A 24,371-nucleotide genomic window follows, 5' to 3' on the forward strand; every position below is an offset into this window, starting at 1 on the left:
AAAAAGGAATCCATTATTTTTTCAATAGATGGCTTTAGTAATCTGTATCAGGCGTAGACGAGATTTTTACTACTCCTAATATATTACGTATCACTTAATTGAAAGAAAAGATACACATCACAAAGTTCTTTATAATAAATTTTTTTTTCTAGAAAAAAAGGATAAAAAAGGACTGATCAGTCTATACACAATAAAAAAATCATAGATAGAAAATATGTTTTTAATTTTTTAATACAATATTACAAAAAAAAGTAAATTATATATGGATTTACTTATTCACTAATCGCGTTTGTATTAAAAAAAAATAACTTAATTCATAATATCTAAATACTACACACTGAAATGCAAATGCCTTTTCCATGCAAGTATATCGGGATGTAATAATATATGTGCTCAGTATATTTGTATTTTTCATAACGCGATTTAATTAGAGTGCTATTTTATTTGTGCGTTTGTCGTACAACAAATTGTGCAGGACAGGCTTGAAAAATTTATCTTAAAACAAAAGTGCACAAACGAAATGACACCCTTAAAGAGTTCTTAAAGTAAACTAATATAGATAAAGTAAATTTAGTTCAGCTATTTCAATCGATATCGATCAATGTCACAAATCAATGATATAAAATCCAGTAAACGTAGATATCGACAATATTACTTATTGCAATTTTTCCTAAATTATTTATATATATTCTAATCGTTTTCTGATTTACTCTGCCATGTGCTGAAAATCTAATTCATAATTCACATTATGTATACTATAAATTTTCAATACTGACAGAATATATATTGAGATATACAGCTCTTATTTGATATAAATTATATACGAAAACGTAACAAAATTGCGGTATAAAATATACAAGAATTAATATTATAATCGTGCCGCAACAGATTTATATACGTAAAAATATGTTAAAAACAATATCAAGAATTTAATTAACTTGGAAAACATTAAATTGATATTTAATATTGATAATTTTCACAAGAATTATAAAAAATAGTATTTCATGTACGTGTTTCGAATACTATTAGTATCAGTCATGAAATATTTACGCAATAAATTTGAACATACCTTTTTTTTGAAAGATATTATAGTCTCTTAAACTACTTAAAATTATCAAATAATCGCACTGTTTGCAATTATATCCATACTACAAAATACTGCGATATAACTTTAATCCTTTGTTGAAGACACAAAAATCAATAGTCTTTTCAAATTCACTTAACATCTTACAAACATTTTATTTGTTTGTTCATTCAATTAATTTAACTGAACAAAATTTTGAAATAATCAGCTACCATTTATAATTGTCTTTTGTTTAGTTAGTCTTCTAAAATAAGCAGAGTATACAAAAAACATGAACATGATCACAATTTTAATTATAATATTTATTAATATTAGTGTTTGTTTTTTACTTAAACAAATCCATCCTATCTCAACAAGATTCCAGTAATCTCTGCATTAAAAACAAATGTTTCATGAATTAGACTATGCAAAGAAAGCAAAGATATAATCCTAAATCTTAATTTCTAACTCGGAATTTACGTGATAGGCAATACTGATAATTGGAAAATTTATCAAAAATATTGATTTGAAAATTTCCTCCGTTAGAAAAAAATTCTTGTTACATATTATCTGTTACTAAGGCATTTTCTGTATTATGTTTGTTTTCTTATAGCAATAACATCATCTAATAAATCTTATTTTAATTTATCTATTATATGTCATTATATGTTATTATATGTCATCTTGGGCGATATTATCATTTTGAATAAAATTCAATCTTTCTTTTTCGTCGAATATCGATCCATCATCAGATAATTCATGTTCCTGACTCATTAAAATGTACTTGGTTTGTGCGTTGATGTCACGTTCCTTTTTATGAGACTTTTTAATGGAAGTCGTTTGCACCAATTTCATTAAATTCATTGCTCTTAAGCTATTTGGAGGCGTTGTATCCAGAAACTTGGATTTTGTGATATTTTTTATATTTTCCATATTATCTGCTCCTCGACTTGTAGACGGTTGAGGATCTTCGGGATCGTCATAAACAATCTCTTTATAACTTTTATTCTTCTCCTTTTCACCCATAATAATACACATCTCTTTTTCGGCACAATTTTTGTCGAAATAATGCTTCAAAGACCAATTAATAGGTTCTTCCAACATCTTATCATTATTTCCAAAATTGACATGCTCATTCTTTTTAACATATGATCGTTTTTTCTTTAAAATCAGCTTCTTGCTACGGTTATGCTTATCTTTCTTATGTGATTTTTTAATCGAGTCTATATTACAAAGCAATTCCGTCGTCGACATATTTATTGGAGTTGATCTACCAGTCTTGTCTTTTGGATTTGTATCCGTCACTGTCAAAACATTTATATTAGTCTCAGATTTTTTAGCGTTATCGCGTTCCGATACAAGATCATGTTTTCTCAGTTTGGAACAACGTGCTACTGGAGTCACGCATCTGGAACAATCAATTTCCTTTGATGTTGCTTGTGCAGATTCATTTTCTTCTTGTGACATATCGGCCGCAGAAACATAATTCATAACATCAACCGGGATTCGTCGTTTTTTAATGGGAGTAAAAATCTTAAATTCATTGTTTATATCTTTACAGTCTAAAGGCATGAAAGCACTTGAAAATTTGGGTGTACTACTTTGCAAAAATGTGCTTACTGACTTCTCTGTAGGAGATATGTCAGGAGATTTATTCTTACGTAAGGTTCTGCAAATTTCCTCTTCATATTTATGTCGTAATGGATTACCTTCTTTATAATATTCGTGGCATTCAACAAAATTAGAAGTTCTTTTGCTACGTTTGTCTTTCTTATGTGACTTTTTAACTGAATGAAAGCCAAGCAGTAAGAGTCTACTTGAATTTACATTTTCGGGTGTGTTTGGTCGATCAAGCTCGGAATTCTGTGGGCTTGAGACATGAATCGCATCAGGTGTCTGACTTTCAATATCTTGATCAATATTGCCAACATCTTCGAGTGATATTTCAGATTTTGTTAATTCCATTTTTTGATGAGGATCTTTAATGGGAGTTTTAAACAACATCTTTCTATTTCCATGTTTCATTTTCTTATGCGATTTCTTAATCGATTCGGTCAATACATGCTTTAACATATTTACGTTATTTTCGGGTGTAACTATTACGTTAGCATTTTGAGAAATATTTGAACTAGATTCTGGAGATTCTGTTCTATTCTCACTGGTCACATTACAAATATCTGACGATTCGTTTTGCAACAATAACTGACTTACTTCATTGCAAACATTCTCGTTGGAACAATCTTTTTCTTCATTATTATGATTTACAAGACATATCTTAACTTGCATATCTTCTTTACAACTCTCATTGATGGAATCAATATCTTGCATTTTATCACTTTCTATTTGATTTAATCCACTTTCCAACGAATCATTTATTGTCGATGCGATTTTCTGCTGCATATTGTGATTAGAATCTGATTCAGTGTTACGACGATCGTCATTGTAAATAAGTGTTCTCTTAATACTTCTGTTTTTCTTACGAGATTTATTTTCAGAAGCAACATAGCTACTACTTGTAGCAATCATATCTATTCCCGGAGATTCCATAGTTCTTGAACGTAAATCATCATTTTGTATAGAAACATCCATCTGCTGAATAGGCGATTGTTCTTCAGAAGAATATAATTTTTCCTGTTAAAATAGAAATGTTAGTATATCAATTATAAAAAAGTAAATATATATTGTTTCTTCTAAAATTTGTAATTAATTTTGAAAAAAAGAAAAATATTTGTTTTTATCTATATTTCCTGTTTATATTATGAATATACATATATTTATATTATGAATATGTATGTATACATATAAAAAATTTATTTTAATAAGATGATAGCCAAATGCATGTAGAATTATAATATATAAAGATTTGTAAGAATTAATTCAAAAATAACAAAGATAAATCAATAATAAAATATAATTGTATATACCTTCTTGTGGCTCTTCTTAATAGAACTTATACTTTCTGGAATTACATTTATTATATTTTCAGGTGTATGTGATCTATCGTCTAGTTCTTGGTTAAATTCCTGAGATAGATTCCTGGGTGTACTCGCAGATAAAACACGGCTGGATCCTTTTGGTCTAGTGAATGGGTTCAATGAGCAAAAGGGATTTGAATATCCGCGAGAGGTATTTTTGTAGGTTTTTTGTCCCTCGAGCATCGACATTAAATAAATTGTTCTTAACTGCACTTTATCTTTTATATCAGTTCTATAACTCAATTTCCGATTTTGTTGAGGCGTTTGATTCTGATTTTCGTCGATAGATTCCCCAGATGTCATCGGAACATTACTGTCAGTTGAATCAACTGAACTTATATTTAATATGGATGACGATGTATCAGTGTTGATCGAACTGGTAGAATTCTCGTCATAACTACTGTTCCTCTTTGGACTTGGACTCGAGTCAAAGTTCAATGATTTTCTTATTCCTACAGTGTCTTGACGAAAGGAACTATGAGCGGAACTGAGCGCATTCATTATTTTACTTGACCTAGATGACATTCGAAGTGATTTATATGATGATATACAATAACAGTCTGGACTCGTATTTGGTGAATTCCAATCTATATCAGTATTAACAATCAATGGTTTAGCCATTTTGTATTGAAATAGATATCTATTTTTTCTTGGATAATGTTTAGTCGATGCTCCGGGTAATTTAAATTTATACGAAGGAAGGAACTTGTTTTCACTCGGTGATGTCAAATTTATGATCACGTCTTGTAATTCTGAGTTCAAGACACTGTTTTTACTATTGCTGCACACTTCATTCATCTTTGTTAACATCAGCACAATTAAGTACAGTTATCTTTGTTATTGCATATGTAATATGCTTATATCATACATACACAAGAATACATACATAAAAATGTATATACACACGCTTATGTAGGAGTGTGTAACTATTTGACAAAAGGATTACTGTGAGATCTTTTCGAGAATTGTACATCTAATTGTGCTTTTCTTCTCATAGATTCCTATAACAAAAAGAAGTCATTTCAAGAATAAAATATAATAAATATAAATTATTTTCTATATATTTATAACTTAAATAACTTTAGTAATATCTTTAATAACATCTTAAATAACTTTAGCATACTAAGATAGAGGAGACTTTAAATTCATAGAGTGAGAAAAGTTTGATCACCAAATTTTGTCTGATTTAAATCATTGCCTAAGTAGCAAGCTGATCTTACAATATTGTATAACAAAAAATAAAATAAATTTTAATCCTTCCATTAAAATAAATATTCCATTAAAAAGAAAAAATAAAATTGTTCTATAAGCATTAAATAAAAATTTTCAAGTTTTACTTGAGTCATCATATAGAATATAGATCATCTTACACAAAATAACTTTTAACTAATTTTTTATATAACTGTTATTTGTAAGATAACTGAGCACATTTAAACCAAATATACTGCATATACATATACAATTAATGATTTAAGTTATAATATAGACATGTAATAAAAACTTTAAAATAATGCTTTAAACAACGCACTGGAGGAGAGACAGAGTACAATGCACTATTTATCAAAAGTAAAATATCCCGTAAATATGCGCGCGCATATGAGCAACAGGAGGTTATCGATAGAAAAAAAAAAGACAAATACATAAACAGAGAGCATTTGCATCAGAATATAAAATACAAGTATTCTGTATGAAATAAGAAATACCTCCTTATATTTTGTGTTGCAGTTCACGATGGAGACTAGTTCCTGGTCTTTTGATGAACTTAAAACGTGGCGAATGTTAGAACATCAGCGGCCGAGATTCACTCTGACAAATTACACTGAAAATGTGCGTTATGCTCCTGCTAATGCGTTCCAGATGTTAGCGATAATACATGCGACACGATTGTTACGAAATTTGACACAAGACCGATTAAAAAATCAGGAATCAATCAACCAATATACACATCGAAAGAATCAGTACGATCCGATTATCTTTGTTCCGAACGCTTATTGCATATTCCGTAGTACACGTCCTACAGCATATACTGTGGTGCTACGAACTGCGAGATGGAGGATGAATCATGGAGGATGGTCACGGCGTATAAGGTAAGGGCTTGCGCACAACAGAACAAAATTAGGAATTGAAATAAGGCTCCGCGCACAATGGAGGAAAAAAATTGACCAATCATCTTCGAGCATTCCCTTCTTATCATCTAATGAGAGAGGAATACTCAACTGTGATTAGTCAATTCTTAAGCCCAATGATTACTACGTTAGAAACGGTCCAAGATCTCGACAGAGAAAAAATTAACAAATCACATTTGAACAATTTGATCACATGACCATTGCGATTGATCAATTCTTTCTTCATCCTAGGTCTCGATTTCTAACATCGTGGACAGAAGGCTTTAGGATATATCCATATAATTTGTATAGCCACATAAACATATGCATAAAGAAAATTATCCAATCGCATTTCTTCTATAAAGATGCACGTAAAATGTAATTGGATAATTTTCTTTATACATATATTGGGTCATCTAAAAAGTATCCGCGGTACTTTGTCACTAGATATATGACCATCAACACACATCTAGTGACAAAAAACCGCGGATACTTTTTAGATGACCCAATATTTATGAGGCAAATTATGTGGATATAGCCTTAGGGCTATCGCACACAAAATTCCGTAAGGCTGGAATCAGACTATGTATTGAAAAATGAGATTGAAGATTGAAAGATTGAAGTTTGACCAATCAGAACAAAAGGAGCCAAAATTTTTTATCCTCATTGGTGAAATTTCAATCTTTAATCTTCAATTTCAATCTTCAATGCATAGTCTGATATCGACCTTATAAATACCGTCCTCAATTGCACCGAGATCAAGGGTACAGTCAACGCGATGCTGCAAACGCTTTGAAGCGTTTTTTAATTGGTCAATTTGTAAATTCTTTCTTCTAATTGGTCCATCAAATGCTTCAAAGCATTTGTAGCGAGACTTTGACCACAGCCCAAATGGAATGTTTCTCTTGTATACTCCAGTGTAGCACATTTTGATTGGCTATGATCGTTGCAGGGATAATTTTTCATGTATCGGTCGATAAAGCTTTTCAAGCTTGTTGATTGGCTGTAGAACAGAGAGATCCAAGAATCTCTCTGTTTTGCAGCCAATCAAGAAGTTTAAAAAGCCTTATCGATCAATACGTAAAATAAATTTAGCTAAGATTAGTACAAATTAAATTAAATATTGATGAAAAAAAGGTGAGATACAGAACATTTAGTTACAAAGAACAAGGAATACAAGATGAACAGAATATTTATGAATAAAATTATTATTCAGTCAGGCCTTATATATATTTAAGACTTCATTAATGTGACCAAATATTTTGCATTTTTAAGAATTTCAATCTTTAATTGTATTAAAAGTATATTAAACTACAATTGTCTTACATGCTAGCAGTCGATGATAGTTCTTAAATATAATTAACATGTATGATCACGCTGTAACATAGTTTTGTTCGTAAAGCAGAATCCCCATTTTGTACTTTAGCGATCTCAACAATTCTTGCGAGATATAAGAAATCTCTTTATACATTAGTAAAATATACATGTATCAAGAAAAGGAAGATCTAGACATGCCTAACATGAAAACTAACAATATATTCTGCATTAGTACGCTGCACCGATATTGCAAATGGGTCAGTTGGATGGAACGTGAATGCAACTAATCGTCTTGCAGCCGTTGGTGCCGTTCGTCCCAGCATACCGGCATACATTTTAAATTTTAAGAGACCCGAGTCACGTGCATAAAAGCTGTATAAAAGAAAAGAAATTAGAAATCACAGGCAATATTAGTTTTCTCGATAACTTTTTATCACGAGGATAAGAATGAATCGCCAACCGTATTGGATGTTCCCCACATGCTTTTGGGCGTTCCATCATAGATACCCATTTATCGTCGTAACAAAATAAAGATAAATCGAGGTACGGAGAACTCGAGTAGGATTGTGCACATATTGGTAACTGAGCAAGCAGCCTTTTCGTAGCTTCAGTTACACCTCCATATCTAGCGCTTATTATCGTTTGCTTGAATCTTTGCTGCAATAATCTGAAAGGAAATGAAACAAAGTTAAAGGAAAATTATCTAGACAATTATGTGTGCATCAATGTTAAGATGAAGAATAATATTATATACCGTGCATATATGTTGTTAGATGGTGAACACATGTACTGACAATCCGTGCTCATTCTGGCATTTCTGAAAAAGTCGCTAAAGTTTTCGAATTGAGTTAACAATTGAGTCGACGCGTTGTCGTAAGCCGCCAAAATTTTTGCCGTAACCATATCGTAAACTACTAATAAAGCCGGCTGCGCATTTGGTTCAGTTGCTTGCAACGTTGCTACTTCTTCGCTAGCATATCTCACCAGGATGTGATTGGTATCTAATAGTTGCATCTTCCACATTCTTAGAGAATTTAGCTGATCAAAATATTGATAAAATCTTCTCAGTTCATAAGGATTCTTGGTTACGTAGCTTATATATTCTGCTCTTTTGTATAAATATACTAATAATCTGTGCTTCAAACTATTTATTGCAACATCCTTAAATGGCCGACAATTAATCCCAGGAAAAGCACTCGTCACTAAATAAGCATCGTCTTCCATGCAAAACCTAACACATATCATTTATGTTGTATTTTCATGTTTTTTTATCAAAGTGTTAATAACTGTACATTTAAGTAAGATAATGTGTGCTCACAATACCTTCCTATTGTTCTGACATTTATAAACATGCCGTCAAGAATTTGAAAGATATGAATCATTTGATGCTGTACAGATAAAACTGCTAATATATCTTTGTATAAATATAGACCTATATAGAAAGGAAATAAATTTATTTTAAAAGTTTGAAATATTGTTAACTATCTAATTGATCAATATTTTAACAAATGCAATTAAAAAAAACTTTGCTCATTTTGAATTTCTCATTCAGTAGTACTCGTATACTAATCAATAGAGGAATAATAGACTATTGAATTATTTGATATATTCATTGATAATAAAATATTGTGTTTAAAACCTAAAAATGATAAAGTTTGTTCAAATAATTCAAATGTATAAATTCGCAGGCTGGCGTAATTTTTCATTTGAGCCAAGTTTCATTGTTGGACAAAAGGTTCAGAACCTATAAAAATGAGCAAAATTCTTTGTGCTCTTCTCAGCAAATCGTACTCGTACAATGTCATCGCTGTTTGATTTGATCCAAATTTCATTTATATACCTTGATTGTGCGACAAGTAAATTTTATCGACTTTAAAATGTCTAGTGTCACATAACTTTCCACCCCTTAAATCAACAAGATGCAAGCTATAATCTTCAAGCGGTGATCTAGGATTCGGTGTCAGTGCCTCATTATTGGAATAAATCTTTAAGAAATATTATTTTATTAAATTCTTTTTCAGAAAAAGTAATAATCTTAGATAAAACAATTAGAAATTTTGTGCTACCTGATAAAAATGTGGCCTCAACTCCTCAGGGATATGAGCGGCCGAGCCTACGATTACATACCGAGCATCGTCGGTGAAAAGACTGCATTCTCTGTTCAATTGCTGGTTGCTTTCTACTACATTTATAATCCACTTTACCTACAAATACGTTTCAGAGCTGGTACATCAATTTCACCGGTTCTCTCCCTTTCTCTCTCTCTCTATCTTTCTCTCTATTTCTCTCTTTTCTTTAATCTTTTACAATCCGCAAAGTAAAGGCGTATGCCGTGCGGAGTCGGATAGTATCCAGTACCTTGAAAAATCGCGCGAAGATATTACTTCGTATGTGAAAGCTACAGTCATCGTTCTTGTGGCCGATGTACTCGCCTTCACAGTCGGCCAGTAAGTCTGCAGCGGCCGGTGCTCCGCGATACTCGTACACCTCGATCGAAGTCTGATCCGCGCTGAACGCCACTAAGTACCTCCCGTCTGGGCTAAATTTGCGAAGGAAACACGGCGGCTTCTCCACATTCATCACAGTGAAGTTGGGAAAGACATTCTGGTAGAACTGTCGAGCGCAGTGCACATGGGTGCCTGGATATGGACAACCCATCGTCTCCCTACGTCGGAGACGCACCACCACGTTCTGCGGACCGATCCTGCGTGGATTCACAGGGCAGGGATCCGCCACGGATTCGATCCTGCTCTCCCTCGTTGCCATTCTACAAGCTCATTGCGCGACAATGGAGCACGTAAACGGCATCCATTGCATCCGATCGCAGAGAAAATCGCCGATATTACGTGCGATACATCGTATCTTTTGACAGGAGCGGACGTTATCTACTTTCGATGTTATTCCCAACGTCCTTACATGAAACTGTACAAATTTCAAAAACAAGGTTAACTATCGGTCAGATGGTTGAAATTGCGTTTGCGCAATTGTGATCGTGATTCACAGAATGCCACAACGGCAGAGGAATGATTGGTCGAAACAGCCGGATCTTAAAGATAAGAGCCAAACATGTTTGATCGCCACTCTCTCAGTGGCGATCTCAATCAAACGAGTGCATTTAATTTTTTTTAATCCAGCTAATATATAAGCAAAATAATAATTATATATTGAAGTAAGAAATATTTATTTTTTTTATCTTTTATTAGGTCTTTCTATAACTTATGTTCCTTAGTTTTATTAAATTGTAAATTTGAATATATGCGAAATAAGCTGGAAGATAATAAAATAATATTATACTATTTTATTTTGATATTACTTTAATCACTTATTACTTTTTATTTTTGTAATTACTAATTTTAATTACATTATTAAATGTGATGTTTACTATTATTTGTAATTCATCAGAATACTGTATAATTGATTTATCATTTCATTTACTGTAACGTTGATATATAAGAATATTTTATCAATATTTCATGATGCGAGTAGTTTACTTGCATTATAGTGTTTTGTATTAAATATTTAAATTTATATATATATATATATATTTATATAGACGATTCATCGATCAAACATACTTTTGTTGTCATGGACACAAGAATGTTGTCAGCAGTACATGATGATCGTTATTTAGAATCTAACGCAAAAATACGTTAAGAATTCTTTCCGAAAGAATGGCAGAGCAGATGGAATACATAGTACCGCCATGGGAAATTGAAGCTTACGTAGAAAGCTTGAACACTTCGGAGCTCGAAAATGTCGGTACAAAAAGGTAAATCACACTTTTACGTATTCCCTTATCATTCGATGTAATTCAGAAATCGGTGTGAAAATGTACGAGTTTCTTTCAGTTGGTTGGATTTCCACAAAAAATTGACGTTGCTAAACCAGCAGAATGTGCTCGAGATAACGGGGCTACGCGAGGAGAGTGTCATGGAATGGTTTATTTCATTAAAGAAAGTAAATAATTAAAAAGAACAATTTGTAAAATATGCTATAAGCAGTGTTGTAGATATTAGGTGTTGGAATTAATTCGTAGCGTTTTTAATGAAAGAATGTTATTTATTTCACATGAGCATTAAAAAATACATTAATGAAAGTACTTCCCATCACTTGTAAAACGCTACGAATTAATTCCAACACCTAATACGATATCACAAACAGAAAAATTATCGATAAACTGAAGAGATATGCAAAAATATAATTTTTTGTAACTTTGTGTTATAATTTTATTAATATTTAATAATCATTATATTTAATCAATATAACTACAATTTTTATAATATTCAATAGTAATTATATTTAATTAATATAATTATAATTTTTTCTACTTTAACAACATTCTATGTAAGTGAAAAATTAGCTTTCGATATAACTGTCCCTTTTACAATCATTTATTTAATCGTATTTTTTTTAGATTCCTATTCTTGTATATGAAGCTATACAAATTGACATATGGAAGCACAAGGTGTTTCCACTTTTGATAAATTTTAATGGGGAACCAACAAATACATTTATGCTATTCAGCATATTCTATCACGAAGTCATCGCGGTTTCATTATTGGAAAATATATTGTTTCATTGCGAAAGCGGGCAAACATTGGATGACACGGTGATAGACCTCATCGATTACATTGTTCAACACGTAACAACGCTTCTCGATGGAAAAACTTTAGAAGTATATGAAATCAAAGACACTGAGTAAGATATTTTCTATTTTAATTAAATATAAGAAAGTATAAAATAAACAGAGAATACATATACAAATTATTTATCCAGAGGATATAAATTTTAAATTTTCGTAAATATCGAATTTATTAATCACACATGTATTTTTCACTTTAGCTCTTGCTTGGAAGAAATAATAGAGAAGCAAAGAGCATTCGAGTTTGACATTGGGATGCGGTGTATCTCAATTCTTCATTATCTAATAGAAATTTTGGATAACTTACCTCTTTGCGCAATTTCGCGCATGCTAGCTATACACGACGTTCCATATTTATTTGTACAGCTGATAGAAAATCAGCCATGGAAGAAACAAAATGAGAATGGTAATCCGTTTTCATCTGTTAACATCTATTTTCTATTTTTTCCTAACGAAGTATAATAAAAGATTGAGCTATCGTTAATCTTCATGCAGATGAGGTGTTGATGTATGAAGGCAGCTGGAGGAAAATTAAATCGAGTGAAATTGGGAAAATTAATAAAAGGGAGGGACAAGTATGGTTTGGCTTGCGAGAATTACTTCTTAATCCAAAATGTTCTCCGTACTATGAAATCACAGAGCACAGGTTGTCCCAGCTATCAAAGGTACTAATTATTAAGTGAAAATGGATCGAAAAATTAAATGCAAATGAATGAATGTCATATTCAGTCAAAGAGAATCTTAGTGCCTAATAATATATGTAATATTGTATGAATTTTTACAATTTCCTGTTCATACTGCATGCCGATTATTTGTCTTGAAACGATCTTGGACTTACTTCAGCTTCAGTCTAAGACTGTTATAAAACTGATAAATAATCGGTAGTTTATTTGAACTGAAAATTGTAAAAATTTATACTATATATTATTGGATTTTAAGACCTGTCTTGACCAAATATAATAGTTCCCTTCACTCATTTGTGTACTAATATCGATGTTAACAATCAAAAATATGTATGATTTTTAAAATTTTATACCTTAGCTACAGAAACACTTGCATGACGATATACTCGATCAAATTGCACCTTTGATAGAGCTTAAGAGATGGTTAGCTTACTTAAATATATCGCCGGCGATGCCATCTTCGAATTTAACTTGCCCGGTTCGCATAGAAGTTATGCCGCAGGTATACTATCACTGTTCTTCATTCCTCTCTCTTATCAATTATATAAACTTAAACATATCAAATATAGATAAAGTCAAGTATTCTGGAAAAATATCATAAAAAATGGAAGAAACTGGCTAGGCATCAATCCAAGTACTTATTTACAACAGATACAAGTTACATTAAAGAGGTCGCACAAATTTTAAGTGATGTCTATGATTTGGAGAAGTTAGACCGTATAGAAACGAAAAAATGTTCGTTATGTCAAGAACCATCTAAGAAACGATGTTCCAGATGCAAGGAAGTTTGGTATTGCAGCAGGTATATAGAAAATAATCAGACTACTAATAAATGCTAGATGCATTTAAAAAGTAATGCACACTTGATATTTTTCTTATAGAGAGTGTCAAGTGAAAGACTGGGAAAATCACAAGAATATTTGCAACACAATAACAAAAACTAAACAGTGATAATACACTTCTTAATAGTTAAGAATATATGTATTCATCAATACATTTAAAAACATATTATAAATATATCTTATCTTTTTAATTATAATGAAATATTATAGTCATGAAAATATATTATGGACAGAAAAATTGCAACGCTTTTTTCAATGAGGACATTGTCACAATTCTCGCGCATTTTGAAATTATTGGAAAAGAATAATTGCAATCTTTGTATCCATAATATATTTTAATGAAAATTTTAAGAAATGTTTAGAACAGACGTATTTGTGTAATTTATGTCAAATATTTTATTAAAAGTAGTTTATTAATGTACAGCGCTTTGTTTAAGATATTCCATTAAAACATCCTTAGCAGGTGTATCTTCACCAAAATCCTATAAATAATAAATGCTAACTCAATAATGGAATAATAACGATACAAATAAAAATATTAATAAAATCACATCAGCAAGGCATAATTACAGCATGGTTTGTTTATAATATGGGTTCTACTCAGTAGAGGGAGCCTAAATATCATCATGTATTATGTCTTTAATATATTATTTCATGACCATTACAGATTTTATTAGGAAGAGCAAAAGTTTTAATACAGCCTACCTTTATAACGACGCATGAACAGCCAACCACTTTACGTGCTTTACCTGCACTGTCAATTTTACACAAGCCAGCCCATTCACCTAATTTTTTGTTATTATCTACCTTTATCAGTGGAATTTGGTGTTCATTACATAATGCTTGAACCAATTTTTTATACATTGGTTCGTCGCAATTTTCTGCCAGGATGCAAAGCATGGCCTGTCTTCTGCAATATAAAGACACACATCATGGCATATTTGTTACTGTTTATGCATTATAGCATATATAATTTATGCATTATATAACAGCAAGACATCAAAACATAGCAATTGGATTTTAAGAGTCTTTATGTTTCCTTACATAGTTATATTCTCTTTATATATCTATTTGCTTATATATTTGAAGTTTGTTCATCTTTCTTCTTTTTTTCATGTTGGAATAAAAAAGAAAAAAAAAGATGAACAGTTCAAAGTTTAATTAAAAAAATAAGTCTCTTATAATTAATATTTTTATATCTTACTTATCTAAAGCTTTGGCAGCTTCATGGAGTCCGTGAACAACACCATCATGGATGAGAGAATTCTTTAGAACTTCTTGTAGCGCAGTGTTAACATCCATACTACCACCTGCTGCCATCGCAGAGGGCACATCATCGCTGTAAGGAAACAATTTTATTGAATAGAGCATCTTAGAATATTATTTAGAGCTCGCTTTATCAATAGATCAATGTCATTTTATTATTTCCATTTATCAGCTGTTATAACTACGTGTATATTTTTACAATTGCAAAATCTAAAACTGATTTTTTAATAACAAAAGTTTAATCAATTCTACAATGATGAATATATTTATTACATGTCAAACTTTATATATATATATATTCCTATGTTACTCCTTGCGAGATCGTGCAGATCCGAACATTCATGATTTCGTTAATTTATTAAGATTAGTCGCACGACAAAAGGAGAAAATACGAAAGACATAAGTATACTCACTTTTCTACGTCAGACATGTTTGAGCGAACTGGAGAGCTGGAAATAAATACAGGACGTTATTATTCTCTCTTTACGAGATACATTCCAACGCTTTCGCAAGCGAGATACACGACGATCTTAATATAATAAACGGATTTTAACCATGCCAATATCCAACGTGGATCAGTTTACCTTTCTTGCAGGCCGAGAAGGAGCTACCGCATTCTAGGCTTTTACGCATGCGTCATTTTTTGATCACCAGCGACGCCACGCGCATGTTCGACCGGTCGACATGTTGACGCGGAGCAACATCTACAGCATCTTGCTCGAAACAGTAGAGTTATCGACGATCGATCATAATTACGTTATGTGTGTCATGCCCTCTGTCGACGAACTTTAGGTCTTAAGATTAGGACAAATATTAGCGCCAAATGTTGCTATCTGCAAGAATGTTATTCGCATCAATCGTATCAATCGAAGAAATTCGCATCAATCGTATCGTGTCCTCGATTTTTTCGCATTGTATCATTTTTAGTTTTTGTATCTCTCATAAGGACGTGATCTGGTCGAATCGACCTTCATTTATTATTTCGGGAGGTGGGAGCCATTAATTTTAAGAAGAAGAAGAAGAAGAAGAAGAAGAAGAAGAAGAAGAAGAAGAAGAAGAATCGTGTCCTCGGCATCATATTCATAGTCTCTATCGGCGTCCTGATCATATTAGTCTCTATCGGGATCTGGAATTTCTTGAGGGCAAGTAATATTTCATTAAAGAAGAATTATCCCCGACGCGATATAATTAATTTCATTTAGCTCAATTTGGACTGTTCTAGTATTTACGCTTTACTGTAGATTTTCAATCTTTTAACGATTACGTAATCATGATTTACGTAATTACTACAAATGATCCATATGGATAATTGTGTGAAGGAAGACGAATTGATTTTACTAACACAAATATTGATCAAATATTAGTCCACTACATCTTTAACATTTAATCAATGTATCGCCAATGAATTGCTGCTAGAGATTTGCACTAGCTGACGTTTGGTAAACAATCGAACAGCTAGTAATAATATTTTAATTTTATTTTTTGGTTTATATAATGGATAATTTTCCTTTTTGTTTTCCTACATTATATTTTATTAGATAGAAAGTGTGTTTACAAAATATACATTGTGAGTACATAAGATTTTATTATATAAAAGTATTTAATAACGAATTACTATATACTAGTATAGAATCTACTATTGTACATGTAATAGATTCTATAATAGTCGCGAATAATAAGAAGAAAATAAAAAAACATGCTATATTGCTTTGAATATAGTACTGATTGATATATTTACAAGATCCTATATTATAGAACACGATGGTAAAAAAGTAATGAAGGAAATATAATGATTGCAAATATAATGATTGCACATTTTAAATACCTAAATTAATCTAAAATAGTTCACATTTCTTTAATGTATATTGTTAATTTTCATTGTTATTATGTATGTACAGATTGTTTCTATATTTGTTAATTAAAACCTGAACTTAATAAGCTAACGTGACGTTTCAGTTTAGATATAATGCTTTTAGATATAAATGAAAACAGTGGTGTATCTGAAATAAGAATGAAAGAAAAAGAGAAAAGAAATGAGAGCTGTTCACTCAAGTTGATCAAAGTTGATTTATCACTGGATATTGACCTAGTAAGCTTTCAGATTTAGAACCTGGTAATTCCTCCATTGAGCCCAGTAAACACCAACTAAAACACCAACTAAACTTGTATCAGACTAGAATTTGAAATTGAGATTGGACTAGAATTTGACAAAATAAAATTCATTTATCTTGCTATTGATTTTGTTTCTCCTGATTTGATTAAATTTTAATTCAATTTCAATCTTTAATTTGCTATAGGTTTTACATGTGTTATATTTATATTGTTGAGAGTATGAAATTATTATTATTATATTACATTCAGTTGGTATTTACTAGGAAAGAGTGCAAGAAGAAAATCAAAGTTAACATCAGCTGATGTAATCTCATATGCCTAACAGTGATTGGGAGCAATGTTATGTCGGTGGTGAATATCGATATGGCCAATAATGTGGTGGTGGCAATGGCGGTGGAGGTGGCTGTTGTTGACTGGAAGACTGTTCTGATTGGAAGGTGGACGCAGAGTGCTGAGCAGATCCAACTGGATATAAGCGAGGAGTGCGATGAGCCTGATGATGAGGATGGCAGCTCGTATTTGTTACGCGTGATGTTGACGCCTCCAACATAATGCCTGCTTGCGACTGACAAGCCATCGTCAAACCACGAAAATCAAATTTGTAAGCATAACGTTTACCATGAACTTTTGTCATTATGTTCTTGTCGTAGTAATATCTGAAATAACATTTTTCTTTCTTAACAGCACTGTGTTAATGCAATTTGTTCCAAAGTGTTGAGAAAAAAAAGAAAATTTACATATGAAAATAGAAAGAAAAAGAAAGATAAATCGCTAAGAAACAATAAATCACTATATTAGAAAAATGATAATATAATTAATATAATTATCAACTTTTCTCAGTAGAATATTTTTAAAATTTTCAATTGAAAGAACATTTTAAATAGGCTAGTAAATACACATTTTTTCCATGTTATTCTTTCAATTATAATGTATTTTTTAAAACTAGAGTGAATTTTCAAAATTCGAACAGTGCAATTTTAATATAGTGTAAATTTCATTATTAAAAATATTAACACTTCATAAATAAATGAGCTACAAATGTCGTTGTTCATAGAAAATATAGTAGTCTTTAAAATCAATTTCTTTTCATTATCTAAAAAATGCTAATTTTTTATTTGTATCATTTTTCTATCAACACGGCGATATAATGTATAATTGTATTATTATATATCGGTTTATATTTATACAATTACCTCAATGCGCGTGACAGTTTGTCGTAATTCATGTTAGGCTTGCTCTTGCGCTCACCCCAACGGCGCGCTACTTCATCCGGATCGGTGAGCTTGAATTCCCCATTCGAGCCCTCCCACGCGATACAAGATGAGTTAGACGAATCTGAGAGCAGCTCCAGCAGGAATTGCCAGAGCTGAACCTGTCCGCCTCCGACCGCCCCCGAGCCACTGGCTCCAGCTGTTGATCCAATCAGCGAGCAAGTCCGTTGTAGGAGGCTGAACCTTTCTGTGAGCAGAAAACGGAATACGCATGCACCAAACCATGTTCTCAAGTCGTTCTTAAGATCGAGTCGGACTGTGAGAGACAGAGAGATAAAAGCGATGGATCGTCGGTTTTTCCTAGTACACTTGTCTTCTTGCTCTGACTAACACAGACTTTTATTCTTCCGTTCTATCTGCGTATCATCTATGTAAATATTATTTCGTGTTGACAAAAAAGTTGATAATTATCGGTTTAGATTTTATTGCGAGAGTATGTAAAAAGCCAAATAATTCTAATATTTTCTATTAATATTATCTATAATATATTCTAATATTTTCTAACATCTTATTATATATAACATTTTATTTTTTATACTGTCAAGGTAGTTCGTATATTTGTTATATACAAGTTATTTTTCGCTAGTATGATGTCATATATCTGTTTTCGCATTAAACGCAATTGCAACGTCAAAAATTTTTTTTTAGCTGAATTTTTTCCAATTTAGCTGAATTTTTTATTTTTTTTCTTTCTTTTCTCTCCTGCACATTCGAGGAAAAAAAAAAAGAAAGATGAATCGTGCAAGAAATTCATTTAAAAAGAACAGGCTTAATATTATGCATAATAATAATCTCAATATTTTTATTTCAATTTAATTTAATTTTTTTTTAATTTACCGTTATAAAGAATCGCAGCAGTCGAAGGGTGTAATCTAGTGTCCTGCTGAAGATGTAAAGGATGTGTCTGAATTCTCCACATTACGCGCCGAATTTGATATTTTGGCCTAATCCTGTGCCATATAAACGGCGTTTTCGAAAACCGATAAACGACAAGCCCATCATCTCTGGAGTTGAGAATCATGCATTGAGAATCCGTTTTCTTGCGTTTTCAATACGCCGATAGTCTTGCAGTCTTAACATTTATGGCAATCTTACGTCTTGATCCTACATCTTTTTGATTTAAATAAGAAAGTATTACATGCTTACACATCGCTATGATTTTTCATGTGTTAGCCGAATAATAATAGAAGTTAATTTTACAGGGGTTCATGTCCAACGATCACACGAGCAACGAATAAATTTCATCGCGAACCAACTATTTTGCAAAATAATGGATACAACTCAGGGAATATTAATTGAGATTCATTTCACCGATAACATTCTACACGTCTCGGACAATTACACGCACGCGACAATATCAATCATAAACGAAAAGTAGACGCATTTGGAATAAAACTCCGCTAGTCAGTGGACAGAGAGCGACTGAGCGACCTTTGCCCCTGGTTATTTCAGCTTTCAGCCCTTTGCGCCCCCACTCTTAGTCTTGCTAAGAACGGAATACCTTTACACCTTCCCCTCTTGCGACATACTGCGCTTAGAGTACTTACCGTCTCAGCTGCCATCTCTTTTGCTTTCTTTTCTTTCTTTTTCGAAATTTACGCAAGTATCTTTAAGATTTTGAGCGAGATAGCAAAGTTGTATAGATTTATTCGAAATTTTTTCTTTCGAAACTGGATTTTTCGTTTGCTTGGGATGATCATTTCTTTTTAAATCATAATATTTCTGCAAAAAACTATATTTTATATTATTTCATATCATATTATCTGTCTGTGATTATGGAGATATAAACTGAAAACATATGCATGTTACTCGCTCTTTTTGTTCGATATGGAATATCAGAGAGAATATTTTAAAGTCCTTTTATGAAAATGAAAAAAATCAGAATTCTCAGTTGAAGTGATTGTTCACTATATAAATTGTTTATATAAAGAATATGCGTTTCGCGGGTTTCTTCCGTGTCCAGATCCATTCTTGGAATGCCAACGTTTCATGAATCTTGCAGTCCACTTCATGATAGCCTTATCAGGGTACTCCTCATCCTGATGAAGTGGACTGCAAGATTCACGAAACGTTGGCATTCCAAGAATGGATCTGGACACGGAGGAAACCTGCGAAACGCATAATCTTTATATAGAAAGCACCCATGGAAGCCTCAAGAATAGTTGTTTATGTTACAATTATACTTATAAGAAGTTTTAATATCGAATATTCATATTGCATTTATTATTGTTTATCATACTAGTTCAGTCAACTTAACATTAGAAAATATTTACATTTTCCACTTTCTGTAATACATTGACGAACAATAGCACATATACCAAGAATTACCTATCTTAAATGCAGTGACAAAGATAAAAATATATATGGAAATGTGCAAAATTTAAATGTAAGGATTGTAACGATACAAAAAGATTTACACTCTCTCGCATATTATTACGCACCCAATTATGCAAAAGAAAGAAAAAGAGAAAAGAAAAATACATATATAGAAGTATAACATCATTTTATTTTATTATTCGACCACTATGTTAAATACGATACAAAATGCTCAAAGGACAAACTCAAATAGATTCGTTCGAGAATATCATGGCCGCACACATTAAACACATGCGCATATACGCGTAAATACAAAGTGCATGCCATAAACGCAAGACAGAACGTACACAGGAGAGAAGTTTAAGCGACGTGTGACGGAGGTGCGACGCGTAAAATTATCCCGTATACATTCAAGATCCAGAGTACGCTTGCCGCTCATCACGAAAACAATATAGTCGCGCCCCGCGGCGAGCTTACCACCCCCGAGCCCGTTAGAGCCTGCCCCTGGAGGAGAGCAGAAAGAGGGGTAAAAGCGGTCGCGCGGCAAGCTCGTAACCCCTCGTGGCACCACCTTTCCGCTGCCCTAAACACTCGATGGTTTATTCATGAAGGACTCTCTCACCGCGATAACACTGATTCGTTTAATAAACGGCTGCTGCCGGGGCGAGATGGGCCGACGCACACATAGAGAACAAGAGGGAAGGAAAGAGAAAGATAGAGAGAAAAGGAAAGAGAGAGAGAGAGAGAGAGAGAGAGAGAGAGAGAGAGAGAGAGAGAGAGAGAGCGCAGCAACGTTATTCAAACGGACGATATATCTCAGAGGCTTACGCTGCCACAGTTCGGTACCTCTCACTTTTAGCTTTTCTTCCTCCAAAGAGACGGTGCTCGAAAGTCTGTATTCCGTATACCGAAAAAGAGGGGCGAATAGAGCATAGATAAAAGAAAATTAAGTTTATTTTATTTCGTTTTTCGTGCTTTTTCATTATGACTTTACACAGTCGAGACCAATTTCACACGAGAAGAACAGCTTTGCAGAAGTACCTAAAAGTTTAATTAATATCTATACAGATCTGAAAATAATTTTATTAGATTATCAAAATAATTACTCAAGACTCAAGCTGATTGCTAAAATGTCAAAATTTTTTGCAATATTTCCGCTTTTTACGTAATTATTTTGATGGTTCAACAAAATTATTTTCAGATCTGTAGCTATAAATTTTTAGATATTTCGATAAAAGCATCTTTCTATATATAACAATTTCGTATTATAATCGTTATTGTACATGATTGTCATATAATACCGTCGACACTTTCGTAGAAATTTCTTATTTTGTATGAAATGAATTTCAACTCAATGTTTGCAAGCTTTCTCTTTATTCCTTGGGGTATCGCTTTTTTATTCAATCACCTCGATTTTATATCGATAAAATATATACGTTTCACGTTGCTTTTCCTTTCGAATCACATGAGGTGAAGAAAGTCTGGGGTAAAACTATCCATTCGACGATACCGATATTTACTTTCCTGCCCGAATCACGTTTATCTATAATAGATCGCCATTATCGTTAAAGCTTTAGATAAGCTCTTGGTCAGTTAGACTAGAATCGATCTTTGGGGAATGGTTAGCCTTTTTCGGTCACTCTCCATTCAGTCGTGACAGATCCAAGACTAAATCCCTATACTAAGTTTTCTTAAAAGCTTTGCTATTTAAATTTATAGCATAAATTGTTTTAAATTTATGCTTGTAATTAATATATGTAGGATGATATATGTGCGATGATGTTAGTATCATCAAGAGGAAAAAAAGCATTATGATCTCGTTGATATATATATATTACACGTAGAAGTGAAAAACAGATAACGCAATGATTAGATTTCGAAAACTATATATTTAAAATTTTATTAAAGAGTTATGTTAATTTCTACCAATGTAGAATTTAACTTTTGATTTAATTTACTGTTCATCATTTTCTAATTCTTCAACTAGCGGTATCCTCTTTTATATCATTTTTAAATGAAATAATTAATTATTTTAAATACGAAGCGCCACTACGGTTTGAATATAAAGATGTTGAACTATTATATGTATTCATTTAAATGAACTAATTTTAGAAATTATAATTGCGTGCCGATATGGTTGTCAGACTTTCAACGTAATCAATCTGAAATATTAATAAAAAATTTCTCCCAAAATTTTCTAAATTTAATCTTAAAAAATTGTAATAAACTTATTGCGAAAAATATTGCCTCGGTCGGGAATTGAATCTGGATCTCTTGCATTCCGTGCGAGCATTCTAAACCTTTAGACTACCGAAATAATTAATGTCAGAATTCGGTTATTCAGGAAAATTCAAATCATAAATAAAATATAAATAATTCTATTATTTAATTATTTATCCAAGATTTTTTCAAATTCTTAGGATTTTATTCTAATAATCCAACAAACCAAAGTTAGTACGTTTAAGAGATTTTAAATTTATTTCGAGTATCTGATTTTAAGTATCTAAATTCAGAAGTAAATTTGAATTCAGACTAATTCGAATAATAGAATGATTGATTATATATATATCTCTATTAGTATCCATAATACGAAAAAAGTGATTGAATTTATCGTTCGTTTAGACTTACCAATTTCCTTATTATTTTCGTTTTCTTGTAGTAAATCCGTAGTATGCACACCGGTGGCTTGTAAACGAAGATGAGCCAAATGTCTCGCTAGAATACTACCTCCTGTTCCGCCGATATCCCGCCAATCTTGTAGTGTTAATCGCAGCAGTTCTTTACCAGTTGATGGGAGTATTGATGCGATGGATCCTAGTCTTATGGCAAATGTATGACTGCACCATAAAATCCATTTGTTTATGTCACTCGAGTTCCACTTGGACGGATCTGAAAGGTGAAAATTCCGAGATTATCGGAGTATATTTCCCACACTTAAGTCCAAGTTACTATAAGTCCAAGATACAACTTTCACATATCGTTCGCCGATTAGATATTTACCGGATGGCACCATAATTTGCGCGGGATTGTCATCAAGATCTTCATCGTTGCTCTTCTCATCGTTTTCTACCGCGTCGTCCACAATTTCAAAGTTACATACTCCATGTTCCTGCGAAGACATCGCACAAATCGACACAAATCTGTCTGCAGTTCTAACTTGCGTTCTCATCACTATCTCCTCTTCCGGTTGCACTTTGAAGTCAACTCAGAATCCATCACTTCAGACATTTGCATAATGTCCAAATCTTGAGACGCACTATTCAATGAAGGAATCTATGATTTTTCTTCGTGAATCGAACACTTATTGTTATTTCACGTTGAATAATATCAAGCATTCTCACCTAATTTCGGCGTTAAAGCTGTCTTATGAAGTGAAATCACACAAGTCCAGCATTCTTTGCCGAGATGAAAATTGAATTACTTGAATTATCTCTACGTGTTTTCATATGTTGCATACATACTTTGGTGCCTTAATCTATAAGTCGTTCATTTTCATTTAATCACTTTGCAATCATTTCAATTTCTTTGTTCGCACTGTTTATAAATACTTACTATAAATGTAGATACATAGCATATTTACTGTTTTAATAACTTTCTCTTTTTTACATCCTGCACGCTACGAATATCTAATCACTTGATCAATCAGTTATTTTTCTCGTAACGTAAGGGAACTTTATCACCACGGTACAGCACAACATCATGTTTGCTTCGATCTAATCGTCGGCTTGAATGAAACGAAATTGGTCAGGGCGAGGCAAATCACGGCCGAACTGGAGACT

The 24,371-nt window shown here is 32.3% G+C and overlaps 5 protein-coding genes across 5 annotated transcripts; 1 reads left to right on the forward strand and 4 right to left on the reverse strand.

Annotated features, from left to right (window-relative positions):
* Positions 1-204: 204 nt before the first annotated feature.
* On the reverse strand, positions 205-6,120 carry LOC105150771 (uncharacterized). The gene is made up of 3 exons (XM_011064070.2): positions 5,742-6,120; positions 3,988-5,039; positions 205-3,694 (listed from the first exon to the last, which is right to left on the reverse strand). The coding sequence occupies exons 2-3, from the start codon at positions 4,846-4,848 to the stop codon at positions 1,736-1,738; spliced, it is 2,820 nt and encodes a 939-aa protein (XP_011062372.1). The 5' UTR covers positions 4,849-5,039; positions 5,742-6,120; the 3' UTR covers positions 205-1,735.
* Positions 6,121-7,403: 1,283 nt separating this feature from the next.
* On the reverse strand, positions 7,404-10,386 carry abo (de-etiolated protein 1 abo). The gene is made up of 7 exons (XM_011064072.2): positions 9,819-10,386; positions 9,527-9,664; positions 9,301-9,445; positions 8,784-8,892; positions 8,215-8,691; positions 7,921-8,127; positions 7,404-7,832 (listed from the first exon to the last, which is right to left on the reverse strand). Exons 1-7 carry the CDS (start codon positions 10,224-10,226, stop codon positions 7,649-7,651), a joined length of 1,668 nt encoding a protein of 555 aa, XP_011062374.1. The 5' UTR covers positions 10,227-10,386; the 3' UTR covers positions 7,404-7,648.
* Positions 10,387-14,048, forward strand: Zmynd10 (zinc finger MYND-type containing 10). Its single transcript, XM_011064073.2, has 9 exons — positions 10,387-10,629; positions 11,014-11,229; positions 11,309-11,417; positions 11,875-12,158; positions 12,303-12,508; positions 12,598-12,767; positions 13,144-13,287; positions 13,355-13,587; positions 13,667-14,048. Exons 2-9 carry the CDS (start codon positions 11,132-11,134, stop codon positions 13,734-13,736), a joined length of 1,314 nt encoding a protein of 437 aa, XP_011062375.1. The 5' UTR covers positions 10,387-10,629; positions 11,014-11,131; the 3' UTR covers positions 13,737-14,048.
* RpS12 (ribosomal protein S12) lies at positions 14,000-15,601 on the reverse strand. The gene is made up of 5 exons (XM_011064074.2): positions 15,478-15,601; positions 15,307-15,342; positions 14,832-14,966; positions 14,333-14,537; positions 14,000-14,109 (listed from the first exon to the last, which is right to left on the reverse strand). The coding sequence occupies exons 2-5, from the start codon at positions 15,321-15,323 to the stop codon at positions 14,041-14,043; spliced, it is 426 nt and encodes a 141-aa protein (XP_011062376.1). The 5' UTR covers positions 15,324-15,342; positions 15,478-15,601; the 3' UTR covers positions 14,000-14,040.
* An 85-nt stretch (positions 15,602-15,686) lies between these two features.
* Positions 15,687-21,714, reverse strand: LOC105150810 (ETS domain-containing transcription factor ets-5). Its single transcript, XM_087408589.1, has 3 exons — positions 19,114-21,714; positions 18,199-18,463; positions 15,687-17,661 (listed from the first exon to the last, which is right to left on the reverse strand). The coding sequence occupies exons 1-3, from the start codon at positions 19,295-19,297 to the stop codon at positions 17,346-17,348; spliced, it is 765 nt and encodes a 254-aa protein (XP_087264715.1). The 5' UTR covers positions 19,298-21,714; the 3' UTR covers positions 15,687-17,345.
* Positions 21,715-24,371: the final 2,657 nt, after the last annotated feature.

The sequence above is a fragment of the Acromyrmex echinatior genome, chromosome 8 (genome assembly GCF_024713525.1).
Source record: "Acromyrmex echinatior isolate Ae372 chromosome 8, ASM2471352v2, whole genome shotgun sequence".
NCBI lineage: Eukaryota > Metazoa > Arthropoda > Insecta > Hymenoptera > Formicidae > Acromyrmex > Acromyrmex echinatior.